Here is a 23294-nt window from a genome sequence, read left to right on the forward strand (position 1 = left end):
TAATAGAACCTAAAAATGTTCCTAACATTTATGAAGATTTTTTTTAAATCTGAAGGGTCAAAGACTCAAGCTACATTCTTTTTTACTCTTGAGCTTAGAACAAATTAAGATAAGAAGCTCCCACGCATTAGATCAATGCAACAGATGCGACTAAATTCGTAGTGAAATTCGAACTTCGATGACTGTACTACGCAATTCCAAGATCCCATGGATCAAATGAGCTCAAATTTAGCTGTTTCTTTTAACATTACCAGGAGAGTGGAGACGTAGAGCTATTATCTAGTTAGTAGCTAGTGTGAGAGGTATTTGACGCGAATATATAAAATCTAAGAGAAAAGTGTCCTATCAAGTTCAAGTGTGAGGCTCTTCAAATAAGAGAGATAAACACATGAAGTGAGTTTTATAATATTTATTATTATTATTTGTGTGACTTCCTGCAAATTATATATGGTTCACTTCATTTATCTATTTCTCACTTAAAATCTTGAAATTCGGATTAAAATTAGAGGAAATATTAATTCAGAGTCTAGAGTTCCATGCCCATAGAAATTGGCACGGGCCACTTCGATCGACTGCGGTTAATTTACAAGCCAGGCAAGAATGATAAATTATTAAATATTAATATTTGGTTGGTTTGCCGAATAGAATGCTTTATTATTTTCAGCTTATCCTCGATCATGAGTTGGCAATTGCAATACCAGTTATTGGCCAGCGAGAGCCGAAAACGGTATGTGACTGTGTCCCTATGAGACATATATGATCTTAATGTATTATATTGTCTATTGACAGTGATAGAGTGCAAGTATTACTTTTTTAAAAATAATAAGTAAAATATGAGATCTATATGAAAAATGAATTTTTTTACTCATAGATTTTATTCTTTTTCAAAAGAAGTACGAAGTGCTTGTACAACTCATAATTGTATTTAGTCTTACTCTATATATTGTCAAACTCCATCTAATACACCTTAGCTAACTTTGCCATTTATATTATCTTCTTGATACGATAAACAAAAAACCATCCCATATTTATGAGAAAATATATTTGCAATTGTGAATTGTGCAACCGCCTAATCGCTTTGAAAAAAGTAAATAAAACATAGGACCCACATGAAAAAAATTAATTTTTTTAATAGTAGACTCTACTTTTTTTCAAAGCGATTATACAATGTTTACGCACTTCACGATTGTATGTGAAATTACTTCATATTTATATATACGTGCTAAAAATTTTATCTTCTAGTACTAACCATATAATTTTGTATATATATTCCAAAAAAATAAAAAAGTGAAATAGTTTCCGAATATTTAGTTTTTGCTTCAAATTAGTTACACACACACACACACACACACATATATATATATCCAATTGTATTTTTAACTAAATTTTCTTCTTTAGTTAATTAGTCCTTTTCTATTTTGAGTAAGGTGGTTTGTAGTTATAAGGTGATCTGGCTTGAAACTAAAATAAGACCACCTTATAATGTATCCAGATGATCTGGTGTTGACCGTCAAGCATGCATGCAAGTAATAACAGCTAGCTAGAGATCAGGTGGATAAGAGTCATAAGATCATTGTAAAGCTGCAGTTTTTTTTTTTTTAATTAATTGTTCTCTTTTCATTTTTAATTATTTATTCATTCATTCATTTTAATTTTGGATTCTCTGTTTTGGTTTAATATTTATTTAAATTATATATAATCTAAGTTAATTTTGTAATTTGTTTAATTTTTAGAGTATTTTAGGCTCTTATTTTCATTCCTTGTTTTTAATTTTTGTTATTTTTTAGAAAATTCTTGGGACTTTTTATAAATACTTTTTAGAGTTTTAATAACATAACTAACATGGAACTAAAATGACGCCACTAATCAACTTCTGATTGGTTACAAGCATACTCGTCACCACGCGTGTGGGAATTAGATAAAAAACCAATATAAATTGGATGAATTATAAAATAACTTATCAAAACTTCAAGAAACAGAGATTTGATTTCTCAATCTACATCCTTTTTCACCAACTCGAGATGGATGTCACTTTTTTCGAACGTCCCGATGATATAAATATATATATACCGAAATAAAAACGAATCATTTTTTTATTTTATTTTTTTTAAAATAAACATGAATCAATATTTTTAATACAGAATCAATTCCAAAATCATACATAACAAATCGCCATAATTTAATGAGTTTTGCTATACAACCTCCATCACACTCTATACTTCACACTTTTTAAAATTTTTTAATATTTTTTTTAAAATATTTTTTGAATTTATTCTTTTTAAATTATTTCAAATTTTCTATTCATTATTCATATAATAAATATTTGATAAAAGAAAAAAATAATAAAAATTAAAAAAAAATATGAAGTGTAGAGTGTGAGAAGGTTGTAAAAATTTATTCTAATTTAATTGCTTCGACAAGTGAGCCATATTTTCCTAGACATGGGATATTCATAATTAATGAGGCCAATTAATATTTGATTCTTTTTTCCTTGTGCGTGTATTTAACGTAGTATATATGATCACGATCCCGCATTCTAGGAACTAAAGAAAGAAAGTAAAAAGATTATTGACAAGGTCAATATGCTAATAATAACACACACCAACGTATTTGGATTTCAAATTGTATATATATAGGACGTACCTCGTCTTTCATGCACTGCTTCTGCTCTCCTCTGAAACATGGACATGGCCATTCCAGCCCCAAGATCTCGAGCTCTAAGTACTCTTTCATGGCTGCTGCTTATTTCTCTCTGCATTTCGCTTAGCGATTCTGCTTCACTACAGGGAAGTCGACCAAGGCTGGGTGTTCGACGAGGGCACAACAAGCAAAAAAGCGATCTCTTCAGCCAATCTCTTGCGGCCAGCTTCGATTATATTAATCATGATTATCAAACTTTCCATTACGACCAAACGCTGGATCACTTCAATTATCAGCCGCAAAGTTACGCTACTTTCCAGCAAAGATACGTTGTGAACTTTAAGCATTGGCGTGGAGCTCATGCGGCCGCCCCCATACTTGCATACCTTGGCGATGAGTCTACCGTCGACGGAGATGTTGGTTCCATAGGATTCATTTTGGATAATGTTGGCCCTTTGGGTGCTTTGGAGGTTTACATTGAGGTAATTCTTAGTATGTACGTACGTACGTAGAAATTAAGACGATCTACTAATTAACGGCAAATATTAATACGTACATATATATATATATATATATATATATATATATATATATACACACAGTTCGTCTTATTTTTATTTCATATTAATGAATCATTTATGATGGCAAGTCTGTCGAATTCACAATATAAGATGAAAACGGGATATTAATTACTAGTGTAATATATAAATATAGCATTAATGCTAAAAAAAATATTATAAACATAATTCAAGATCTAAAATTCTTACAAATTACTATAATGAAATATTACAAATTACAACAAGTTTTTTCCATATTAAACCAAAAAAATTAATATGTTCAGTGTTAATTAGAAAAATATGAGATTCTTGCAGGGAATTAATTGAACAAAATAAAAAAGAACAAAAGATAATAAAGAAAGATTACTTGCCATGATTTCTTAATATATATAAAAATTTAATTTTAGGGTTATATTTCGAATTTGAACATAAACCAAAATTATACGTACGTGCCAGCTTGAACTTTTGTGCAGCATCGCTTCTACGGAAAGTCGATACCATTTGGACTGCCAAGAGAAGAAGCATGGAAAAATGCCACCCTTCGAGGGTACTTCAACTCTGCCCAAGCTCTTGCAGATTATGCAGAAATAATCCTGCACTTGAAGAAAAATTTATCAGCTGAGGCATCTCCAGTTATAGTTTCCGGAGGCTCTTATGGTGGAAGTGAGTCATTTTTATATATATTTGCAGATATTGAATCTCACTTGATCATCACTACTCCATACCTAAATCTCATGATCACTTCCTAATCTCTCACCTTTTTTTTTTTTTTTGGCTCGATCTAACAGTGCTTGCGGCGTGGTTCCGCCTAAAATATCCGCACATTGCCATCGGAGCATTAGCCTCTTCAGCCCCCATTCTGTACTTCGATAACCTTACGCCATCGAATACATATTATGCCACTGTCACGGACGACTTTAAGGTGATCATAATCAAACCCTTTTTATGCATGCCTAGCTCGATTGATCTGTTAATTACTTCGAAATCTATATCATAATATAACTGAAGGTAGCTTCGTTCGTATGAACTCTATATGGGTATTAATGCATGCAGGATGCTAGCGTTAGCTGCTACAATACCATAAAGCAATCATGGGCTGAGATCACTAAAATTGCCGCTAAGCCCAATGGTCTTTCCATCCTCAGCAACAAATTCAATACTTGCAAGTAATAAAGCTGATTTCTTTGCTAACCTTGATTATGATATTAATAGCGATTCATTGGAAAACCCTTTTTTTTTTTTTGGAGGAAAAAGAGTTATTGCTTTCATCTCATAATAATTCACACTTGAATTAAGAAAGTTCTCGACTATATATTAATGCTCGATCTTTATTTGACGTGATCAGGCCATTGAAGAAGCGAACCGAACTATTTGATTACTTAAACAGCCTGTATTCAGTCTCGGCTCAGTATGATAGCCCTCCAGATTATCCGGTGAATAGAGTCTGCCAGGGTATTGACAAAGGATCCCAAGGAACCGACATTCTTGGCCGAATTGTCTCTGGAATTGTTGCTTATGGAGGAGGACAAAAGAAGAAGTGCAATGACTTGGGAGAGTTCTATTCTTCAGAAACACTTGAGGGTTGGGACTGGCAGGTAATTATATGCACATATTCTTATCATTATTTGTTATCAGTAATTAAGTTACAATTCACAAAATCACAGGTCAACTAGAGAAGCACATGAGATTCAGCATTTAAAAAAAAAAAAAAAATCATTTTCATCCTCTTCTTGTCTTCAGACATGTAGTGAATTGGTCCAACCGATTGGCTGTGGCGCAAATGACACTATGTTTTATGCTCAACCATTTGATTACAACGACTATAAAGATTACTGCATAAAAAAGTTTGGAGTTGCCCCTAGGCCCCATTGGGTCACAACTTACTACGGTGGTCAAGTAGGGTTTCTCTCTCTCTCTCTCTCTCTCTCTCTCTTTCTCTCTCTGTGCATGAATTTATTGCGTAATGTGTAAGCGATTAAAAAATAATGTACATTTTAATTCTGTTCCTTGATTGTGAAATTGCAGAATATAAAAATGATTCTCAAGAAGTTTGGAAGCAACATCATCTTTTCCAACGGCCTTCGTGACCCCTTTAGCAGAGCCGGGTAACTTCCAAATATATATGCACACACACACACACACACGACCCAAAGAAGAATTTCATCAAAACATGATTCACTCTTTTTGATATATCGATCCTAATATTAGGTATTTTAATTAGTTGCCATTCATATACGCAGCTTGTGCTTATAATTAATAATCTTTTTATCTGCTTATAATTTAGGGTATTGGAAAACATATCAGACAGCATAGTTGCCTTGTATACTAAAGAAGGTACATATTATATACATCAATTTCAGATGATGATTAATTTCAGATAATTAAATCACTTAAAAATCATGAATTGCGTTTCCAATTTTTAATGACGAAAAGTTGATTCTGCAAGCAGGATCTCATTGCTTAGACATAATGCCTTCAACAAAAGATGACCCAGATTGGTTGGTTGCGCAGCGAAAGAAAGAGGCTGAGATCATCAATGGGTGGATTCACAAATACTATGAAGATTTGCACATGATCAGTTCATCATCATGATAATGTACGTGCTGGCTGTAGTACGCTTACGTACTAATATCGGATTACTTACGATCGATCAGTTTGACATTAATGCATGCAGTTATCTCGTGTTAATTAGTCTTTTAGTATCGACCAAATTATACTGGTAAATACATTAATGACAATGCAAACTTTCACTTATATTTGAAGATGAGAATTTTTTTTTTCCCAGAAAGATACTATTTATTAAAAAATCATTGCTTCATGTGGTGGAGCATTAATACTTCGATGCATTTATATTAATGCTGGATTTCGACATATGGGATCAGGCCGGGTGGGCCGGTCGGGTCGCATGAAACATCATTAATGACGTTGTTTCTACGTGCAATTTACGAGTTTTTTTTGGTCAAGATCTTAAATTTGAAGTCGTGGTTGAGTGGAAAAGTCTGTTTTCTTTCTTCAAAGTACTTTTTTTCCTTTTGAGTTGTTAATTTGCAGACAGTTCCTAGGTCACTTTCTAATGCTTTTCAATTTTTGGATATTTTTAAAAGAGTTATCGTTTAAAGATGATGATCAGTACTTCCTTAATTCTACCAATCAACCACCTATATATATGTAACTGTTTCTAAGCATGTGATTCTCAAGATCCAAAAGAAGCACTAAAGAATCATTAAACATGGTCTCTCTGAAATTGTATATATCGAAACCTGCAACAAAAGAAACCCAGATTGGTTGAGCTTGCGCGCAGAGAAAGAAAGAAATTACTGTCTGTCGTCCATGCAAGGCATTGGGTCCCGGATTGGAGCTAGAATGCTCTGTTCATTTTTTGTTTTCTACTTTAATTCCTTCCAGTACATTGAGTAGAATGAGGACTTTTGTTGAGATTCCGGCCTCCTGTCCCTTAGGCTTGCTTAATTCCTTCAGAATTTTAATGCAATGTTGCTTAAAGAAGAAGAAAAAGAAAGGATAAAATGTAATTTTTCCCAGATATGATCAACACAAGATAAATGGCTGCCCAATGTACATATTCATGAATATGCGAGTAATTCCCAACTCACTTCAATATCACGGATGGCTGATTTGTCTGAGAATCCGACTATCCAAGTCCTTGTTTTTTTATTGTGAATGATTTCAACAACCTCTAAGCCCTGGTTTGGTTTCACAAACTTTTAAAATCATCACATCTCATTTTAACATCCAAATACTATTCAAATACAAATATTTCTTAATTTCAAAATTTCAACTTTCTTATCTAATCATTACAACTTTTCCAAACTTCAAAACATGAAAACAATTCAATCTTAACAAAAATTATATTCTAACTCTCTTTTAATTTTATATTTTTTTTGTTGGACTTGTTTTCTCTCCTTTCCCAAAACCCCATAAAAATGTTAACTCAAACCATTTCATGACCATTCACAAATTATCTCACTATTATTCATAAATTTATTATTTTTTTCTCATCTGTTTAACCAAATGAGGCCGTATACAATTTTCATGCATTTTTTTTTTTTTAAAGTAGGTTCCACCATGCAAAACATCAAAAGTGTTAAAAAAGGTTACATTTTCTAGTTGGACCCATTTTTTTACAAAGAATTTGAGCGAGATTTACACACTTTAAACTTGTACATACTTAGCATTATATCTTTTATTGTTCATATATAACTAATAATGTAAATTAATTTTAGAAAAACATTCATAAGTTTCTTTATCTTTTCATTCAATGAAAATTGTATTAATCATTCAACGATGAATTAAGTGTCCCATTTTCAGATTGATTTAAAATTTGTGCCAATGGCGGAGCCTGCAGCCAAGATTTTAGTCATGAACATTCAATTAATTTTGTTATCCACCTTATATTGTTGGAGTTTTACTACTTCTTGTTTATAACTTGGTTTCAATATCTCCATCCTTTTGTATTAATTTTCTTATAAATATATAGTATCATTTGTCGAGAAATAATTAATTAAGAACGTTAATTGATATTAACAAAATGTTAAATATTTTGTCTTGAGAAATTCCACAAGACAAAAGTTTATGCTATCATGTTTAAGTTTGGTGTTCATTAAGAATCTTGTGCACGAATTCATGAATTGGGGCATTATTTTTGTTCGAGCTTTTGTAAAAACTAAATTGAAACAGCAGGTAATGTATCATACAAAAGCTTCTCTTCTTTCTTTTTCCATTATTTTTCCCGCCGCTCGAGAATCAGGAATGGTTACCTAATTGCTAATTAATTCTGACCCCGATTCCATTAAAGCACACCTCCTCCCTCTATAAAGTTTCAAAATAGTTTCAAAACCCATTGGACGTGTGACTTACCATTTAACAACCCAAAAAAAAAAAAAAAAAAAATCCAATTAAATATATTATTTGTCAGTGTCAAGTAAATTCAATTAAATAAAAAAAGGAATTAGCCCAAAACAAAGGAATAAGCTTTATATTGTTCATTTTTCTTTTTTCTTCTTGCGTTTAAGTACTTGACCTGCTTGTTACCACGTTCAAATGACTAGTCTAAATCAATAATATCTGGAAGACTGAAAAAGCTAATAATCATGTATGCTGATGCTACTTCGTGCGAGTCTGTATCCCTCACATATCCAATGCTCCGAATGAACCCCAAACGGTTTGATCATCAGAAGATTGTGGATCTCCTATAACAGCATCAATATTAGGTCTTGCTGGTTGATTTCTAACAGGGACCTTCCAAAATGAATCAGAGTTCTGAAAGAATATGTAAAATGCAACAGCCGATGCCAAAAACATTCCTACAAGTAGTGCATATATCTGCCACTCTGCATGTTTAGACAGAAATCGAATTTAGAACTTGGAAGTGCAATATCCAAAACATTTAGAGAGAGACAGAGAGAAAGAGAGAGAGAGACCTTTCCAATCTGCAGGAACATTTAGCTTAGTCATGACAGCTCCCCATTCAGTTGTAGTGGTAAGCACAACCCTGCAATACATCCCACCCACATAAAATGGAGTAGCCAAAACCAGAAGGAAAAACCGTAAAGCATCTAGACTGATGACAATAGGCTTATTCCAAGAGAGTTTCCATGCAATATATCTCCTCCAAAATTAGTTATAAACGACTTTCTATTGCAATGAACTCTCTTGATTTTGTTTTCTTTGAGATGACATGCTATGACCAAAATTAAAAAGAAATAATTAGAAAACTAGGACTATAAGAGAATGACTTAAACCTTCAGAATGAGAAAAACCATTGAAATGCATGAGTCTCACCAAACCATAAAATTGACACAAAAAAACTTGAGAAACCATCATGTTTGCCTAACTTTTGTTGTTGACAAAGCGAATGTCATCAAAGACCCTCAAACTTTAGCTTCTCTAGCCAAAGAACTCTGAAGCAACTATTCATCAAGATCAATAAAAGAACAAACTAGAGTGATAAATCTTTTTGATGGAAAGACAAAGGGCCCAAGTCATCTGTAATTCACTTGATTATGCTGCAGATATGTTGCTAATTCCGTGAAGTTCTTTCCACCACCTCATGATCGTTGCTCTAAGAGACTTGAAGAGTGTTTAATTTCCTTTAGGTAAGGGACGCATAACTACAGAAAATCCTATGGCTACAAAGATAGGGTAACTGGGTTTATAAACAGATCAGGATTTCTTGTTGATGAGAGCCGCAAAGAAATAGATCTAAAGTACTCGCATAAACTACCAGATCTGGACCTGGGAAATTGACACTAAAGAATGCCCCACATCAACACAGCCATCGTTTGCAACTTTGTTGTCCTGGCAACACTCAAGTCAACATGGACCTCCAATTTGTCAAAAAACTATATTAACATTGACAAAAAAAAAAAAAAAAAAAAATTTGATTGGCTCCGGGTGTCCAGGAACAGCGTCCAATAACATTGACAAAAATTGTATTCAGATGCAACAAAAGTTCAACTGACCAAAATGGGGAAAAAGAAAACAGACGTAAGAACACTACAAGGTCATATTTTCAGTAAATCCGTTGTTTTTAAAGTAGCTATGGCACTAACAGATCATAGAAAAACACATGCTCATGTGCACAGAGAGAGAGAGAGAGAGAGAGATGTATAAGATTGATAGCACTCCAGCGAGCTCTAAAGAAGTCCAGGCAGTGTAATTGAAGGTCAGAACTTTCAGGTAGTAGACAAAAATTGCTCATAACCAAAGCATCAGGACGCAACTGACACAGGTCATCCATAATTTTTTTTTTTTTTTTTCAAAAAATGTGCTTCACATTCTTGGTAGAGCAAAATTAATGTTGGAGTTCTGAATTAGGATGAAGTAACCAAATAAAAACCTATGAAGCTTCATCTCTTTCATTGTGCCTAGTTTAAATCCTGGAAATGAAAAATAAAGGATAGACACCCCGAAAAAACAGGAAAAAAGTCCAACATTCTACACGCCAAGCAAAAGTTTTGATACAGAGCCCATTCAAAACTTTAAGCAGATCATTTATCTGTATTAACAATCTATTTGATGGACAAGGAAGAAATTTAGCTGGTTTCTTATTCAATTTCCATCTTATATAGCCCATCGAAAACATTAAGCAGATCATCAAGGGCCATTCTACTGATTACTAAGAAGATGAAATATGTATATATATATATATATATTTTTAGCTCGACAAGTAAGGAAGAAACTTCTCCGTCAATATTAAAAAACTAATAATAAAGTTTGATTGGTGGACCTTACCTTTCAGTGGGACAAAACTCTAGTACCGCAATAGATGCACCCAGGTGCAACCTCTTACTATAGTGACTGATCTCCATTTTCTTTACCTCAGCCACACAGATATCTCCATCCTTGCTTCCCCTACAGGAAGAAAGATTTAACATATTCTACGGAGAAATATCATGAAGTTCTGCAATACAAATCTAAGAATAATTCTATTTAAAAGCCTTTACACCACACACCCTCCATGTTGCATAATTTGATTCCTCCATGTTGCATAATTTGATTTCAAAGATAATTTTAAAATTTGAATCTTACAAATCAAATTATACCATGCGGATGGTGTTTGGTGTAAAGGCCTTCAAATATCACTTCTCTCTAAGAATCAAAGCACCATTTTTCATCCATGAAACACATAGAACTTGTATTTCCTCTTTGTACACTTAAAGTACTATGTGTACACTTTGTACACAATGTACTTTACACTTAAACACATAGCAAAGTACTTATATTTCCTCTCTCTCTCTCTCTCTCCATGAACCTATAAACACACAATACCACAAATGCCCTCAATTATCCCTTCCTACCGGAAGTCCACTGATAAATTATTGCTAATTGCCAAAGCAAAAATATGTTAATAAATACATTCCTCAACAAATCATCACGACTTTTGAAGTCATGTACGGTATATGAACACCATTTTCATCATTGAAAAATTATGTTCCTATCAATAGAACCAGTTTGCAATAATACCACACAACACAACCACTTCCACCTGATCTAATAGTCAAGAACATTGATAGCTAAAAGGTTGGACGGACATGGTAAGCATGTGCAGCTTCTCTCATTCTGTATCTTTCCTCTCTTTTAGCTATTAGCTTACTTTTTTTTGTGTATCCACTATCATCCTATAATGAAAGAGAATAAAAAGTGGTGAGGTTTTGTAAAAAAAGCAATGGATGAAATCGGCTTTCTTTCTTAACATATTATGAGTGGTCTAGTTTTTCAATAAAATTGTTCCACGTGAATAGTTTCCTCTATGCAATAATATTGATGAAAGTGAATAATTATAGGCTATGTTGAAAGTGCAAACTCATATAACAGTACAATCAAGTTTCCTGCCCTGCAATTAACAAATGCCTAAGCCTAGTTACCAAATAGTTTTTGTTTTATTTGTGATCAGTAAAAAAATACATACATATTTGGTAACTAGGATTAGGCATCTGTTTTATCTGTGATCAGTAAAACAAATACATGTATATTTGGTAACTAGGCTTAGGCATCTGTTTATTGTAAGGTCAAATCTAAACTAAACTCAATAATCAAGTCTAAATTACAAGGTTAAGTGCTTACAAAGCAAGATATTTCCCATCCAGGCTTGTGGACATGATAGAGACAGGTTTTCTAAGCAGCCTCTTATGTCCAATTCTATTCCATGTACTTATGTCCCAGACTGCCGTTACGCACTTATCACCTGTTCATTTAATACAATTACACTCTAAGTTGCTGAGAAATTAGGATAAAATATTTTGAACTGAAAACATGAGATCATTTACCTTTCTGAACAGTGCAGAATAAAAAAGGTTTTGTTCCATCCCTAGAAAACCGACATAATTCAATATTTTCATCCTGCAGGAAAGGGACATCAAACAAGGCACTATAATATAATCATCTCTGCATATTGCATAATACTACAACAGGCTGTTAAATTTAATAAAGCATACCGAGTTGCGAGTCAAAGTAGTCAAGGGAACACCATCTTCCGTCTTCCATATTCTTGCCGAACCATCAGTAGATGTTGAAGCTAAAAACTCCGAGTCTAGGCTAGTATATGATAAACAAAAAAGGTTGAGAAATTCAGAATCTAGGCCCAATATATCTCCAACTCCCTTAAAAAAAATTAGCCAACAGTTAGAAAGGAAAAAAAAATTATATGTTCATAGACCATCAAATTATAAATCTATACCAACATATGAAGTCAGCATCTTCGGTTGGTCTCTTAACCATGAGTATTTTGCCTCTCAAGTAACATTTTTAAAGCAAAGTAAAGGGACTAAAATGACCTTTTCCTAGAAATTCTCCTCCATTTATGAATAATTTCCTTTCAAATTTCAAATCCCACACACTCCTCCCTTTAAAAATAAAAACTAAATTCCCACACACTCCTCCCTTATAAAAAAACACGTAAAAGATTAAGGCAAGACCCGCTTCCAAGAGATTAGTTTGGCCAAAACTACCAATAAGGAAACTGTCCATAAATATGTAACCCAATCTAACCAAATGCATTATTAATTTGAGCATGCTTCGCATGGAACATTTGTAGTGTCTTGGCACGATTTAACTAACATTAAAAAATATATATTTGACAACTACACAGACGCAATACCAAAACGTATAAGCTTGAGTTACCTGAAGTCCATATCCCGTACAGATTTATGTGCTTTTGGTTCATCTAAAATAATGCGCAAGCTTGGCAACTCAAAGATTCTGAGATGCCCATCCTATACTTGATTGAGATGATATATATCAGAATACAAAAAACATTTCAAAATCAATAGTGCCAGAAAGCACATGATAATGATTGATTGGAATATGAGTCATTTACTCACCAGCCCCCCAGTCGCAATTCTAGATCCATCAACACTAAAAGCTATGCATTTCTGTGGACCAACATCTTGGAGAGGAGATAGTTCCTTAGCCAACAGCCTTGCGTCTGATTCTCCACCATAAAACTCAAACAATCTGCATGTCATAAAAGACATTTGTTGAATGAATGGACAGATAGAAAGCCTCAATAAGAAAATGTCCTGAATGCCTTCCACTCAACACCCCCCCCCCCCCGGGGGGTTCAAGTAGTTCATGCAGATCGTATTCAGAGGGTAACAATCATAATTTTTTTCCGCCAGCATCAGTTACAGGAAACAAAAACAAAAACAAATGAAGGGATATCACAAATTGTGAAAATTAATAACAAAGAGACTCACTTGCAGCCACCCATAGTGGTAGAGCAAACAATGTCTTCCCCGCTGGGGTGCACCGCAATTGAAACGAGATCGCCATCCACATGTTCAAGAACATAGGTGGTCTAAAGGAGGAACAAGAGAAAAACAAACAAACACCAAGTGAGATAAATCTCATAATTATGTTCCTCTGGTTGCTGAGAAAGTAAAGAAAACTGTTATTTAAACGAACATGAGAGCGACACTAATAAAGCTTATTAAATAATTTTAAAAAGGCCGAGTTGAAATTAATAAACTCTTAATGAAAAAATTAGTTCGCTTTGGCCCTTTGGGAACCGCTTCAGTCAAAGACTTCGTTAAAAACTCCCAATTAAGGAATTACCCCCAAAAAAATTCAGAAAAACATCGAATATCTGTTTTCCATGCTTCCAGAAACGGAAACTGATTCACAAACTTGAAAACCGTTTAAATTTGGATTTTAGAGAGAGAGAGAGAGAGAGAGAGACACACACACACACACATACACATACCAGGGGAGAGGAAGAGAGAGAAGTGGTCTTGGGATCGAAGGAGAAGATCTCGAGCTGAGAAGGAGAGGCATCCCCAAGCCTCGACCTGCCCAGCACCACCAGATTCACTTTATCGGGCCTCCGAATCCACGAACCACACGTAACCGGACCCTGGTTCGACCCGCCACCGTCCATCGATCAAATTTTCCAAAGTGAAAGAGAGAAACCGTTGACGTTGTGGTTGGAAAACAGGGAGAGAAAAAATCAGAATACTGCTCTGAGTCTTTTATTTATTTTTGACAAAATTCAGGTTCAATGTTTTTATAACAGGAAGGTGCAGAGGCATTCTGTGCAGAGCGCGATGCAAACCACGCCTGGATTTCCTATTTGTTACTTGCTTTCAATTGGGAATATGGGTGGGTCCTGCTTTGGGAAACACCGTCGCAGTAACAATGATAAGAAGAGGAACGTCAACTCTTATGCGACTTTGGGGGTTTTTAGCATATTCCGTATGGATACCCGCGGCGGAGCTAAGGGCCCGTTTGTTTTCAGAGATGAGATGAGATGAGATGAGATTAAAGTTAAAAAGTTAGAATAATATAATATTAGAATATATTTTTTAATATTATTTTTGTTTTGGGATTTGAAAAAGCTAAATTTTTTATTTTATTTTTTGTGAGGATTTGAAAAAGTTGTAATGATGAGATGAGATGAGATGAGATGAGATGAGATGTTTTTCGAAAACAAACAAGGCTTAAGAGCTTCGTTGACGTTATCTCCTTTGGACTCAAAATACTTTTTATATTTATTTTTCATATAGTATTATTTTAAGAGAATTCATAATTGAAAAATGAGAAATAATATTTAAAATTTTTTTTAACATTACTCTTAAAAAATACATCATTACTTTTTTGTACTCCAAGATGTATGAGCCGAAATTCCATTGCATTTCTTTATCATCCCTCGTGTTGAGGTTCTAGGCATAATAAATTAAGGTTACGTTTAAATATTAAGGAGATCTCAGATGGGCTTTAAATTACAATAAAAAATAATGAGTAGTAATAAAATAATTTAAAACTAATTCACTTACCAAACACATCTCAAAGATATTGTCATTTTCAACTATTTACGATAGAGAAATAATTTATCTATAAATAGATTATATAAAAATAAATCCACAAATTAATGTGGTTTGATGCAGCACTTCAAATTATAAATTTATTTTTATTATAAAGTAGATCTAACCAATCACATGAAATCACATTAATTTATGAGTTTCTTTTTTTGTACTCTCTTTATATATGTAGCACTTCTCTTCATAATATGCTTACAACCTTCGCGTATATATATATTTTTTCTAATCAAGCTTTGATCATATTATAGAAAACTGAATAGGTCTTGCAACAAACTAGAGGCATAAAATATAAACATAAATAATGAACATTACAACCAGGTGGGTCTTTTCCATTGTGAAAATCTAATAAACATTGGGGTAGCTTTATAAGAGGTATGCATCCAAACAACTTGTTTGTAACGGCCCATTGCATCAAATTATGCGTCTATCGATTTTGGTGTCAATGAATCTTAATAGGAGAACAATTTTGGAAGGACTGTAACATGTAGCTTATATCGGTTAGAACGTTGAGGATGGACCAGTCCGGGGAGGAGGATGGATTGGCCATGGCATCTGTGATTTTTTGGTTGTCTCCTTCGATGATAATGTTGGGAATCTTTCTGAGGCAGCTTATTCAATTGCAAGTTTTGCAACCATTGCATCTCCAAAGGTTGGATTGATTGAGGCAATATGTTTGGTAAGTGCAAAGATGATATCTCCCTCATGAGATCTACATATTGCAGCTGCAGTAGAGTCCTCATTTCTGACTGCTACATCATAGGAGAGAGAGTGATGACCTTGTGGGGGTGGGGACCATTCAGGTGGGGGAGGTTGAATCTGTAACTTTTTGCTCTACATTTGGAGATGTTCATTGAAAAAATTGGTCACTGTTCTGGAGAAGATAATGGGAGGTTGACACTGAAGGTTATGAATAATCTGATTTCTCTGAAACCAAATTGAGTCCATGGCAATGATGGCAAAAAGTTGGAAACTATGGAACTTTGCATATATGTTTATGGGTAATGATACTCTTTCCTCTGCTCTACAATCGGTCTACAATTGATTGATGTGTCCTCTAGTTTTTAATACACAAAAGTTGTTCTTTCTTAAATTCAAACAAAATTTCAAATCCCTTGGAAAAGAAACAACCTCATCCGTTTGGATCTTCTCTCATCTCCTATCGCGGCTCCGTCCACTGGTTGTCTTGGGTGTGAACCTCTCCTGAGCTCCCTCATTCGCCTCTCTCCCCCACTACCTCTCTCTCTCCCTCTCACGAGTTTGGCCGAAAACCCAATGTTTGTCTTGGGAAGAAACGCCATTTCCCACCCAGACGTTCTCTCCCGATCTCCCTCCCACGTCGCACGTCCCATAGCTCCACCCATTGTTCAACGGCACTGTCCCATTAACTCTGGCCTTTTCAAATCCCTTACGAAAAGAAACAACCTCATCCGTTCGGATCTTCTCCCATCTCCTGTCGCGGCTTCATCCACTATATGTCTTGGGTGTGGACCTCTCATGATCTCCCTTCTTCGCCTCTCCCTCTCTCTCTCTCGTTTGGCCGAAAACCCAATGTTTGTCTTGGGAAGAAACGGCCCTTCCCACCCAGACTTTCTCTCCCGATCTCCCTCTCGTGTTGCACGTCCCATAGCTCCACCCATTGTTCAACGATGTTGTCCCACTAACTCTGGCCTTATTCTTCGACTGGTTTGAGTCTTGGGGTCTTCAAGTAGTAAGGCAGAGAGAAAATAAGTAGAAAAAATAAGGACAAAAGAAAACATTAATGGTCGGGGTTAAGATTGAGGCTCAGATAACATGTGGTTGTTAATAGCTCGAGACAACAAATACGAAATTGAGAGATCCAAGCTAGTTTGTTTCTCTATTTACCAACATTGCTAACATGTTGTAGGCAATTTCTTCATATCATGCGGATTTACACTTCCATTGCCTACATCTATACTCGATTCTAATTTTTTTAAATATAATATTTAATGAGAAATTTCACTCCTTGAGACAAACAAGGACCAGAGCCCATCTAACTCTCTTTCTTTCAACTTCTTTTCATGGATCTGGAAAGCATCCTTAGCTCATGCCATCAACGCCACGGTGGGTTGTTGCTGATTGTGTTGGTTTAATATTAAGCTCACTATGAAACTGCTCCTTTAATAGCAATGGTCATCCCTGCACTTATGCTTCCTCCTCCAATGGTAGCAATTGCAGTATAAACATTGGATTTTCGACCAAATGAGAGAGAGAGAGAGAGAGAGAGAGATCAGACGAGATCCACACCCAAGACAAACAGTAGATGGAGCCGTGGCAGTAGAGGGGAGAGGATCAGATGAGGTTGTTTCTTTTCTTTAAAGGAATTTGAGATTTTGTTTGAATTTAAGAAAGAATAACTTTTATATATTAGAAAATAGAGGAAACATCAGCCAATTGTAGACCAATTGTAGAATAGAGGGAAAATTACCCTATGTTTATTTAGGGAGTTTCATGTCTCATCAACATGTGCCTCGTCAATTTATTTATGAAGATAACGATTTCAGCAACAAAAGTGGTTATGTGTCTCATCAACTAGCAACATGAATGAACCATCTCAATTTATTTATGAAGATAACGATTACAGTAACAAAAGTAGTTATGTGTCTCATCAAGTAGCAACTTGGAAAGAACCATATCAATTTATTTATGAAGATAACGGTTATAGCAACAAAATTATAATGTAAAAGTAATTGTGCAGGTTGACTATCTTTCATATATTTTGTTACATCTATTTTATAATATAAATAATTTTACAGTATAACGAATTATATATAATTACATCAATTTATATGATTATTTTTGTATAATATTTTTGTGCTTAAAATATTTCTCAATTAATTTACCATTCTTAATAAAATAATATTTTTGTTAATATTTATAAAATCAAATGAAAATAAAAGTTAAACTTAAATTTTTTTAAAAAATATATTATTTTAATTCATAATCGTAAACAAATTCTAACAGGCATTAGGTCTAAGATTTTTGTGCCAAATTGAGTTTTCCTATTTAACATGCCATTGGGTCACCCCCCACCACCAAATTAAACTAATATAATTATATCATTTTATTAAAGATAAGTTAAATTTATATAATTATCTTTCCACTTACAATATAATTCTCAAATTACCCAAAGTTATTGTCTATATTAAATTTAAAATATAAATTCTAATTTTATAATTTAACAACTTTTAAGATTAAGGCAAAACTACGTGTATCAAATTTTAATGATTGGATTTTAAATGAATGGATAAATATTAAAATAAATGATAGTTTGTGAATAAAATACAAAATTTAGATAGTTTATGGTTACATGAAAATTGACAATTTAAAAGAAAAAGTAAAATTTTACTTTTTTAGCACTTGTTGATGATATTATTTCTTCGTTCCTTCGTAATTTGGAGTGATAATCATAATTATGACCATCCAGTGAAAGAGAATTTCAATACGTTTTCAAGTAAATGATATGAAGAATTATTAATTATGAGTATTGTTATATGTACTTACAATAATGACGGAATCATAATCACATTTAACCTAGAGGGGCCTTGGTGTCCTCCTAAGCTTTCAAAAAATAATTAATATTTGATATTTAGATTTAAATAAAATTTGATAAAAAAAATATCGATCCCAAAAAATTTGAAAACTTCTTAAAATCTTTCAAATATATGAAAAATTTCTTCTGATCTCATCTAAAATTCTTGAATCTTCTTAAAAGTATGAAAAAAACAGTTTCTACATTTGATTTAAGTCCATAAATTTTGCCTTCAAAATATAAAAATGAGTATACATATCTGAAAAACTAAAAAATATACCTCCAAAATTTTAAAAACTCGAAGATATGAGTTTAAAAAAAAAAAAAATCAAAATCCGGTTGCTAAATTATGAATTTATATATCTATATGCGTTCATATATATTTCTTTTATAAAATTCAAAAGTCATTCATTTTTAAAAAAATTAAAGTGTAGTTTTTTAAAACCTTTAAACAATCAATCTTTTATAATGAAAACTACATGAACAAAAATAAATAGTTTAATTTCTTATTTTATTTGAATTAAAAATTTTAATATGACCGAGTTCGATAAATAAAAAAAAAAGTTATTTATAAATTGAAAGAAAAAGAAATGAAATTGCATCTATAATGTGTTTTTTTTTTTATAATTATAAAAAGTGTATAATATAAACATATACATGCACACACATAATCGGCATGGTATAGATTGAAAGAGTGACCGGGAGAATTGAACCGTGACATGAGCTCCCTTTATTCATTTGCTATTCGAGCAGGGGTCCCACCCCTCGCATAGACGGCCCCAAGCATTTACCACGGCAGGTGGGCGGGCTACCCTTATAAATATATTTATTTTAAATTATGATTATATAAATAATGATAAATATAATCGTGTACATCCTATAATTTTTTTGAAAAAAATATATATTTATATTATTATTAAAAAATTAATTTTTATTATATCAATCTCATTCTTACTCACTTGTTTATACACTGCACAACTACCAATACATTTCTCAATGTTCAAAGCAACTACATACAAACAAACAGAGTGGACAATAGATTAACAAATTCATGACGATGAGCCTCTTGTTTTGTAGCCCATCCGCTCTCCGCTGCAATCTCCATCCTCTACGCCGCCACGTGTGCACCCCCGTCCCCACTGGCCTCACTCTCTCCTCCTCCGCTTCGCTCACTCCGAAGCTTGCTCCTCCCTTCCTCCGTGTCCACCTTCTCCATCCTGCGCCGTGCGCTCCCCTGCACCCTCCCTCTTCTTCTCCCTGCACCCCACGAGCTGCAGCTGGAGATTTCCTGAGAGATTCCGGAGCCACCGCTGCTGTCCTCGCCGGCGCTTACGCCCTCGTCTTCTACTTTGATAACCTCACTCGGAGAAACCTCATCCAACAGGTTCTCTCTCTTTCTCTCTCTGGTACTAACTCATGTTTGGAACAAAATCCGAGGAGTAAATTAATTCAAATTTCTTTGTTTTTTGTTTTTTTTTTCATTTTTGGCATTGTTTGAGCAGTAGAATACTCTTCGTCTGATTGCATGTTGAGCAAAGAATAATGCTATATGCCTCCAATTTTGTCCCCTCCCCTCCACTTTATATATTTAATTTTTTTTAAATGGTTAAATAAGTAAATATTAATGTATTGGTATTTTTTTATTTTTTAAAAATATTTAAATATGTTTTAAAAAATATTTAAAAAATTAAAAAACAATTTATACTGAGCGGGACACAGAGTGGGCACACAGGACGGCAGACTAGCACCACTCGTTGAGCCAAAATTCTTGCTGGTTGCATAACGGAATAGCTGAAGGGATTTGAAAATGTTTAGTGTTGGTCACCGATCAGTGTCAGAGTAATAATAACGTAATATTTAAATGGATTTGAAAAGGAAAATGATAAACTACACCTAGCCACCAGTGGCTACTCCACGGTGGCCGCCACCAGATTTCAACCAGTTTTATAGTAATTTTTAATAATATAATTATATTAATATTTATTATTATTATTATTATTATTATTATTATCAAGCATCTTAAAACCTAATCTCAAGCTCATCTTAGGACTATCCTCCACAAACATTTCTCACATATAGTGTGGGTGGAGGAGTACGATTAGTACATGATGTGGTGTTTGATCATAGCCAAACATTTACTTTGAAATTTGAACCTGATGCAAGGTGGCTGTTTATTATAAACTGAACTTGGTTGGTCCTATGTCCTATGACATGAAATGAATATGGAAGGAAAAATGTTCTGCTAAAATAAAAGAAGATGTAAATGGAAATAATGGACAAGGTTGCAGGGGCATTAATGAATTGAGAGTGACAGCGTACGTAGGCAAAGCTTTTGGAAACAAGCTCTGGGTGAAACTGTCTGTACTTACTTGTTAATGCCACTACATTCTGCAGAAAAGATGTGTTTATATAGCCAAGTAAATCTTAATCAAATCAAAATCAAGAGATCCAATGGTTCTTTCAAGAGATTAAATATTATTTCCTTGTAATACACAAAGCTTTTCTTCTCTCCCATAACTTCTTTTTCTACTGATTGAGGCAGAGTTTAAGCAGAAAGATGGTCCATGTATTGTCTGGTCTGCTTTTCATGGTTTCTTGGCCGATTTTCAGGTATCCCTTTCCTTGTATTTCAAATCATAAAAGGTTTATTCATGTTAATACCACTGTTCATTCTACTTATCTACTTTGGCGGGCCATTCTTATCCTAGGATAGCACCTCAACTGAGGCTCGCTACTTTGCTTCTTTTGTTCCTCTCGTGAATTGCTTGAGGCTTGTCGTCCATGGCTTCTCATTGGCTTCTGATGAAAAGCTCATAAAATCAGTTACTCGAGAAGGAAAGCCAGAGTACGTTTGCCAATCATCAAAATCGAGCGATTCAGATTTCTTCTCTTTGTGATACTAGGATTATTCTTAAGCACTTTTGCTTTTAATATGTTCATGCTTTCAGGGAGTTGCTTCGAGGTCCTTTGTACTATGTCCTGGTATTGATCGTATGTGTTCTTGTTTTTTGGCGTGAGTCTCCAGTTGGACTGATCTCACTTGCAATGATGTGCGGTGGTGATGGTTGTATCTCTGTCTTATCCAAGGTCAGCTGGGAGCTATGCCCGGGTCGTTCCAATTACTAACTTTCAACTTGGTGGCGATTATAGGTGTTGCTGATATCATAGGCAGAAGATTTGGATCGATGAAGCTTCCTTATAATCAACAGAAGAGTTGGGCGGGTAGCATATCCATGTTTGGTTGTGGATTCCTGATTTCCATCGGGTTCGTTTGAAACTACCATTGTGGCCAACCAAATATGAGTTATTGAAATTTAACTTGCTATATATGGATTTAGGTATTGACATGAAAATTATCTTTGCAATGTAGGATGCTGTATTACTATTCAGTTCTGGGATATTTCCAATTGGATTGGGGAACAACAGTGCAAAAAGTGGCTCTAGTATCCTTGGTTGCAACAGTGGTGGAGTCCCTTTCAACCACAGATGTAGTAGATGACAACATATCAGTTCCTTTAGCAAGCATGGCAGTGGCATTTTTGAGTTTTGGTTATTGAAATCCTGAAAAGTGAGGGAATGATCTTTCAATATCGCTGAAATCCCAGCAAATTAATTACCATCGCAATCATTTTCTTTCAAAGTGTTTGAAATTAATATTGATCCATACTCATGATGATATTCTGCTTTCTTGGTGGAAAAAAACAAACATAAATAAAAGAAAAATATGGAGACCCGAAGTATTGACTCGTCCGTTTTGTGTGAGATGCAAATATTCTTACTATCAGAGTCACTATGCCATATTTCTCTCAGCGTTATCTGTAAAAAAACTTAGTTGTGATGAGATAAACATATCCTTTTGTATTTCCGCTATTATGCCTTATCATGTACATTCAAGATCTACCTTATCTGTAACATCTATATATCTCTACGTACTTCACAATAAAGAAAGCAAGAATTTTCTCCACAAGTTTCAATATTTGTTATGGTATCAGATAGTCGATCCTTACTATAGATGGTTTTTCTTTCCAACAATTCAACTGATAATCCCTCCAGCCCCTACTTCTTGCACAATGGTGATAGCCCAGGTGCAATCTTGGTTTCCCAACCCTTAACTGGTGACAATTACTCCACCTAGAGCCGCTCCATGTTCATGACCCTTAGTGCCAAGTACAAAACTGGTTTCATTGATGGTTCTCTCCCTTGTCCCTCTCAACGGACTGATCCCTTGTTTGAGCTCTGGTCTCGCTGCAACAATATGGTTGTCTCTTGGATCTTAAACTCTGTCTCCAAAGACCTTGCTACCAGCATCATTTTTATTGACATAACCACTTCTATGTGGAATGATCTCAATGAACGTTTTTCTCAAAGCAATGTTCCTTGTATATTTCAACTCCAAAAGGCTATCTCTTTCTTATCTCAAAATCAAACATCTATCAGCCACTACTTCACTCAACTCAAAGGTTTTTGGGACAAGCTTAATAATTTTCGGTCTATACCACACTACGCTTGTGGTGCCTCCAAAACACTCCTAGCTTATCAACAAGAAGAGCAGATCATGTATTTTCTAATGGGGTTTGATGAGTCTTTTTCTTCTGTTCATGGCCAGATTCTCTTGATGGATCATCTTCCACCTATCAATAAAGATTTCTCCCTTGTTCTGCAAGAAGAACGTCAACGTGAAGTTGCTTCCCTCAGTGTTCTTGTTGTGGAACC

General features: G+C 34.3%; 3 protein-coding genes across 3 annotated transcripts; 2 read left to right on the forward strand and 1 right to left on the reverse strand.

Annotated features, from left to right (window-relative positions):
- The first annotated feature begins 2652 nt into the window (after positions 1-2652).
- Positions 2653-5925, forward strand: LOC121238587 (lysosomal Pro-X carboxypeptidase-like). Its single transcript, XM_041135525.1, has 9 exons — positions 2653-3122; positions 3671-3860; positions 3986-4119; positions 4251-4363; positions 4543-4792; positions 4938-5093; positions 5223-5302; positions 5482-5531; positions 5647-5925. The coding sequence occupies exons 1-9, from the start codon at positions 2682-2684 to the stop codon at positions 5787-5789; spliced, it is 1557 nt and encodes a 518-aa protein (XP_040991459.1). The 5' UTR covers positions 2653-2681; the 3' UTR covers positions 5790-5925.
- Positions 5926-8163: 2238 nt separating this feature from the next.
- Positions 8164-14322, reverse strand: LOC121238590 (SEC12-like protein 1). Its single transcript, XM_041135529.1, has 10 exons — positions 13918-14322; positions 13412-13512; positions 13037-13169; positions 12837-12928; positions 12152-12251; positions 11984-12056; positions 11781-11901; positions 10449-10568; positions 8636-8706; positions 8164-8545 (listed from the first exon to the last, which is right to left on the reverse strand). The coding sequence occupies exons 1-10, from the start codon at positions 14089-14091 to the stop codon at positions 8343-8345; spliced, it is 1188 nt and encodes a 395-aa protein (XP_040991463.1). The 5' UTR covers positions 14092-14322; the 3' UTR covers positions 8164-8342.
- A 5265-nt stretch (positions 14323-19587) lies between these two features.
- Positions 19588-22448, forward strand: LOC121238591 (probable phytol kinase 1, chloroplastic). The gene is made up of 6 exons (XM_041135531.1): positions 19588-19965; positions 21124-21191; positions 21295-21426; positions 21530-21645; positions 21732-21846; positions 21952-22448. Exons 1-6 carry the CDS (start codon positions 19633-19635, stop codon positions 22136-22138), a joined length of 951 nt encoding a protein of 316 aa, XP_040991465.1. The 5' UTR covers positions 19588-19632; the 3' UTR covers positions 22139-22448.
- The last annotated feature ends 846 nt before the right edge of the window (positions 22449-23294 follow it).

The sequence above is a fragment of the Juglans microcarpa x Juglans regia genome, chromosome 7D (genome assembly GCF_004785595.1).
Source record: "Juglans microcarpa x Juglans regia isolate MS1-56 chromosome 7D, Jm3101_v1.0, whole genome shotgun sequence".
Lineage (NCBI taxonomy): Eukaryota > Viridiplantae > Streptophyta > Magnoliopsida > Fagales > Juglandaceae > Juglans > Juglans microcarpa x Juglans regia.

Bases quoted from the DNA above. Each gene is read 5' to 3' on its own strand.
- LOC121238591 (XM_041135531.1), top strand. From the start codon at position 19,633: ATGACGATGAGCCTCTTGTTTTGTAGCCCATCCGCTCTCCGCTGCAAT. The intron at 21,192-21,294 runs GTATCCCTTTCC...ATCCTAGGATAG, and splicing joins GTTTCTTGGCCGATTTTCAG to CACCTCAACTGAGGCTCGCT. The intron at 21,427-21,529 runs GTACGTTTGCCA...TCATGCTTTCAG, and splicing joins ACTCGAGAAGGAAAGCCAGA to GGAGTTGCTTCGAGGTCCTT.
- LOC121238590 (XM_041135529.1), bottom strand. From the start codon at position 14,091: ATGGACGGTGGCGGGTCGAACCAGGGTCCGGTTACGTGTGGTTCGTGG. The intron at 11,902-11,983 runs GTAAATGATCTC...TTAAATGAACAG, and splicing joins ATTCTGCACTGTTCAGAAAG to GTGATAAGTGCGTAACGGCA. The intron at 8,707-10,448 runs GTAAGGTCCACC...GATGTATTGCAG, and splicing joins GAGTTTTGTCCCACTGAAAG to GGTTGTGCTTACCACTACAA.
- LOC121238587 (XM_041135525.1), top strand. From the start codon at position 2,682: ATGGACATGGCCATTCCAGCCCCAAGATCTCGAGCTCTAAGTACTCTT. The intron at 3,861-3,985 runs GTGAGTCATTTT...TCGATCTAACAG, and splicing joins CGGAGGCTCTTATGGTGGAA to TGCTTGCGGCGTGGTTCCGC. The intron at 5,303-5,481 runs GTAACTTCCAAA...CTTATAATTTAG, and splicing joins GACCCCTTTAGCAGAGCCGG to GGTATTGGAAAACATATCAG.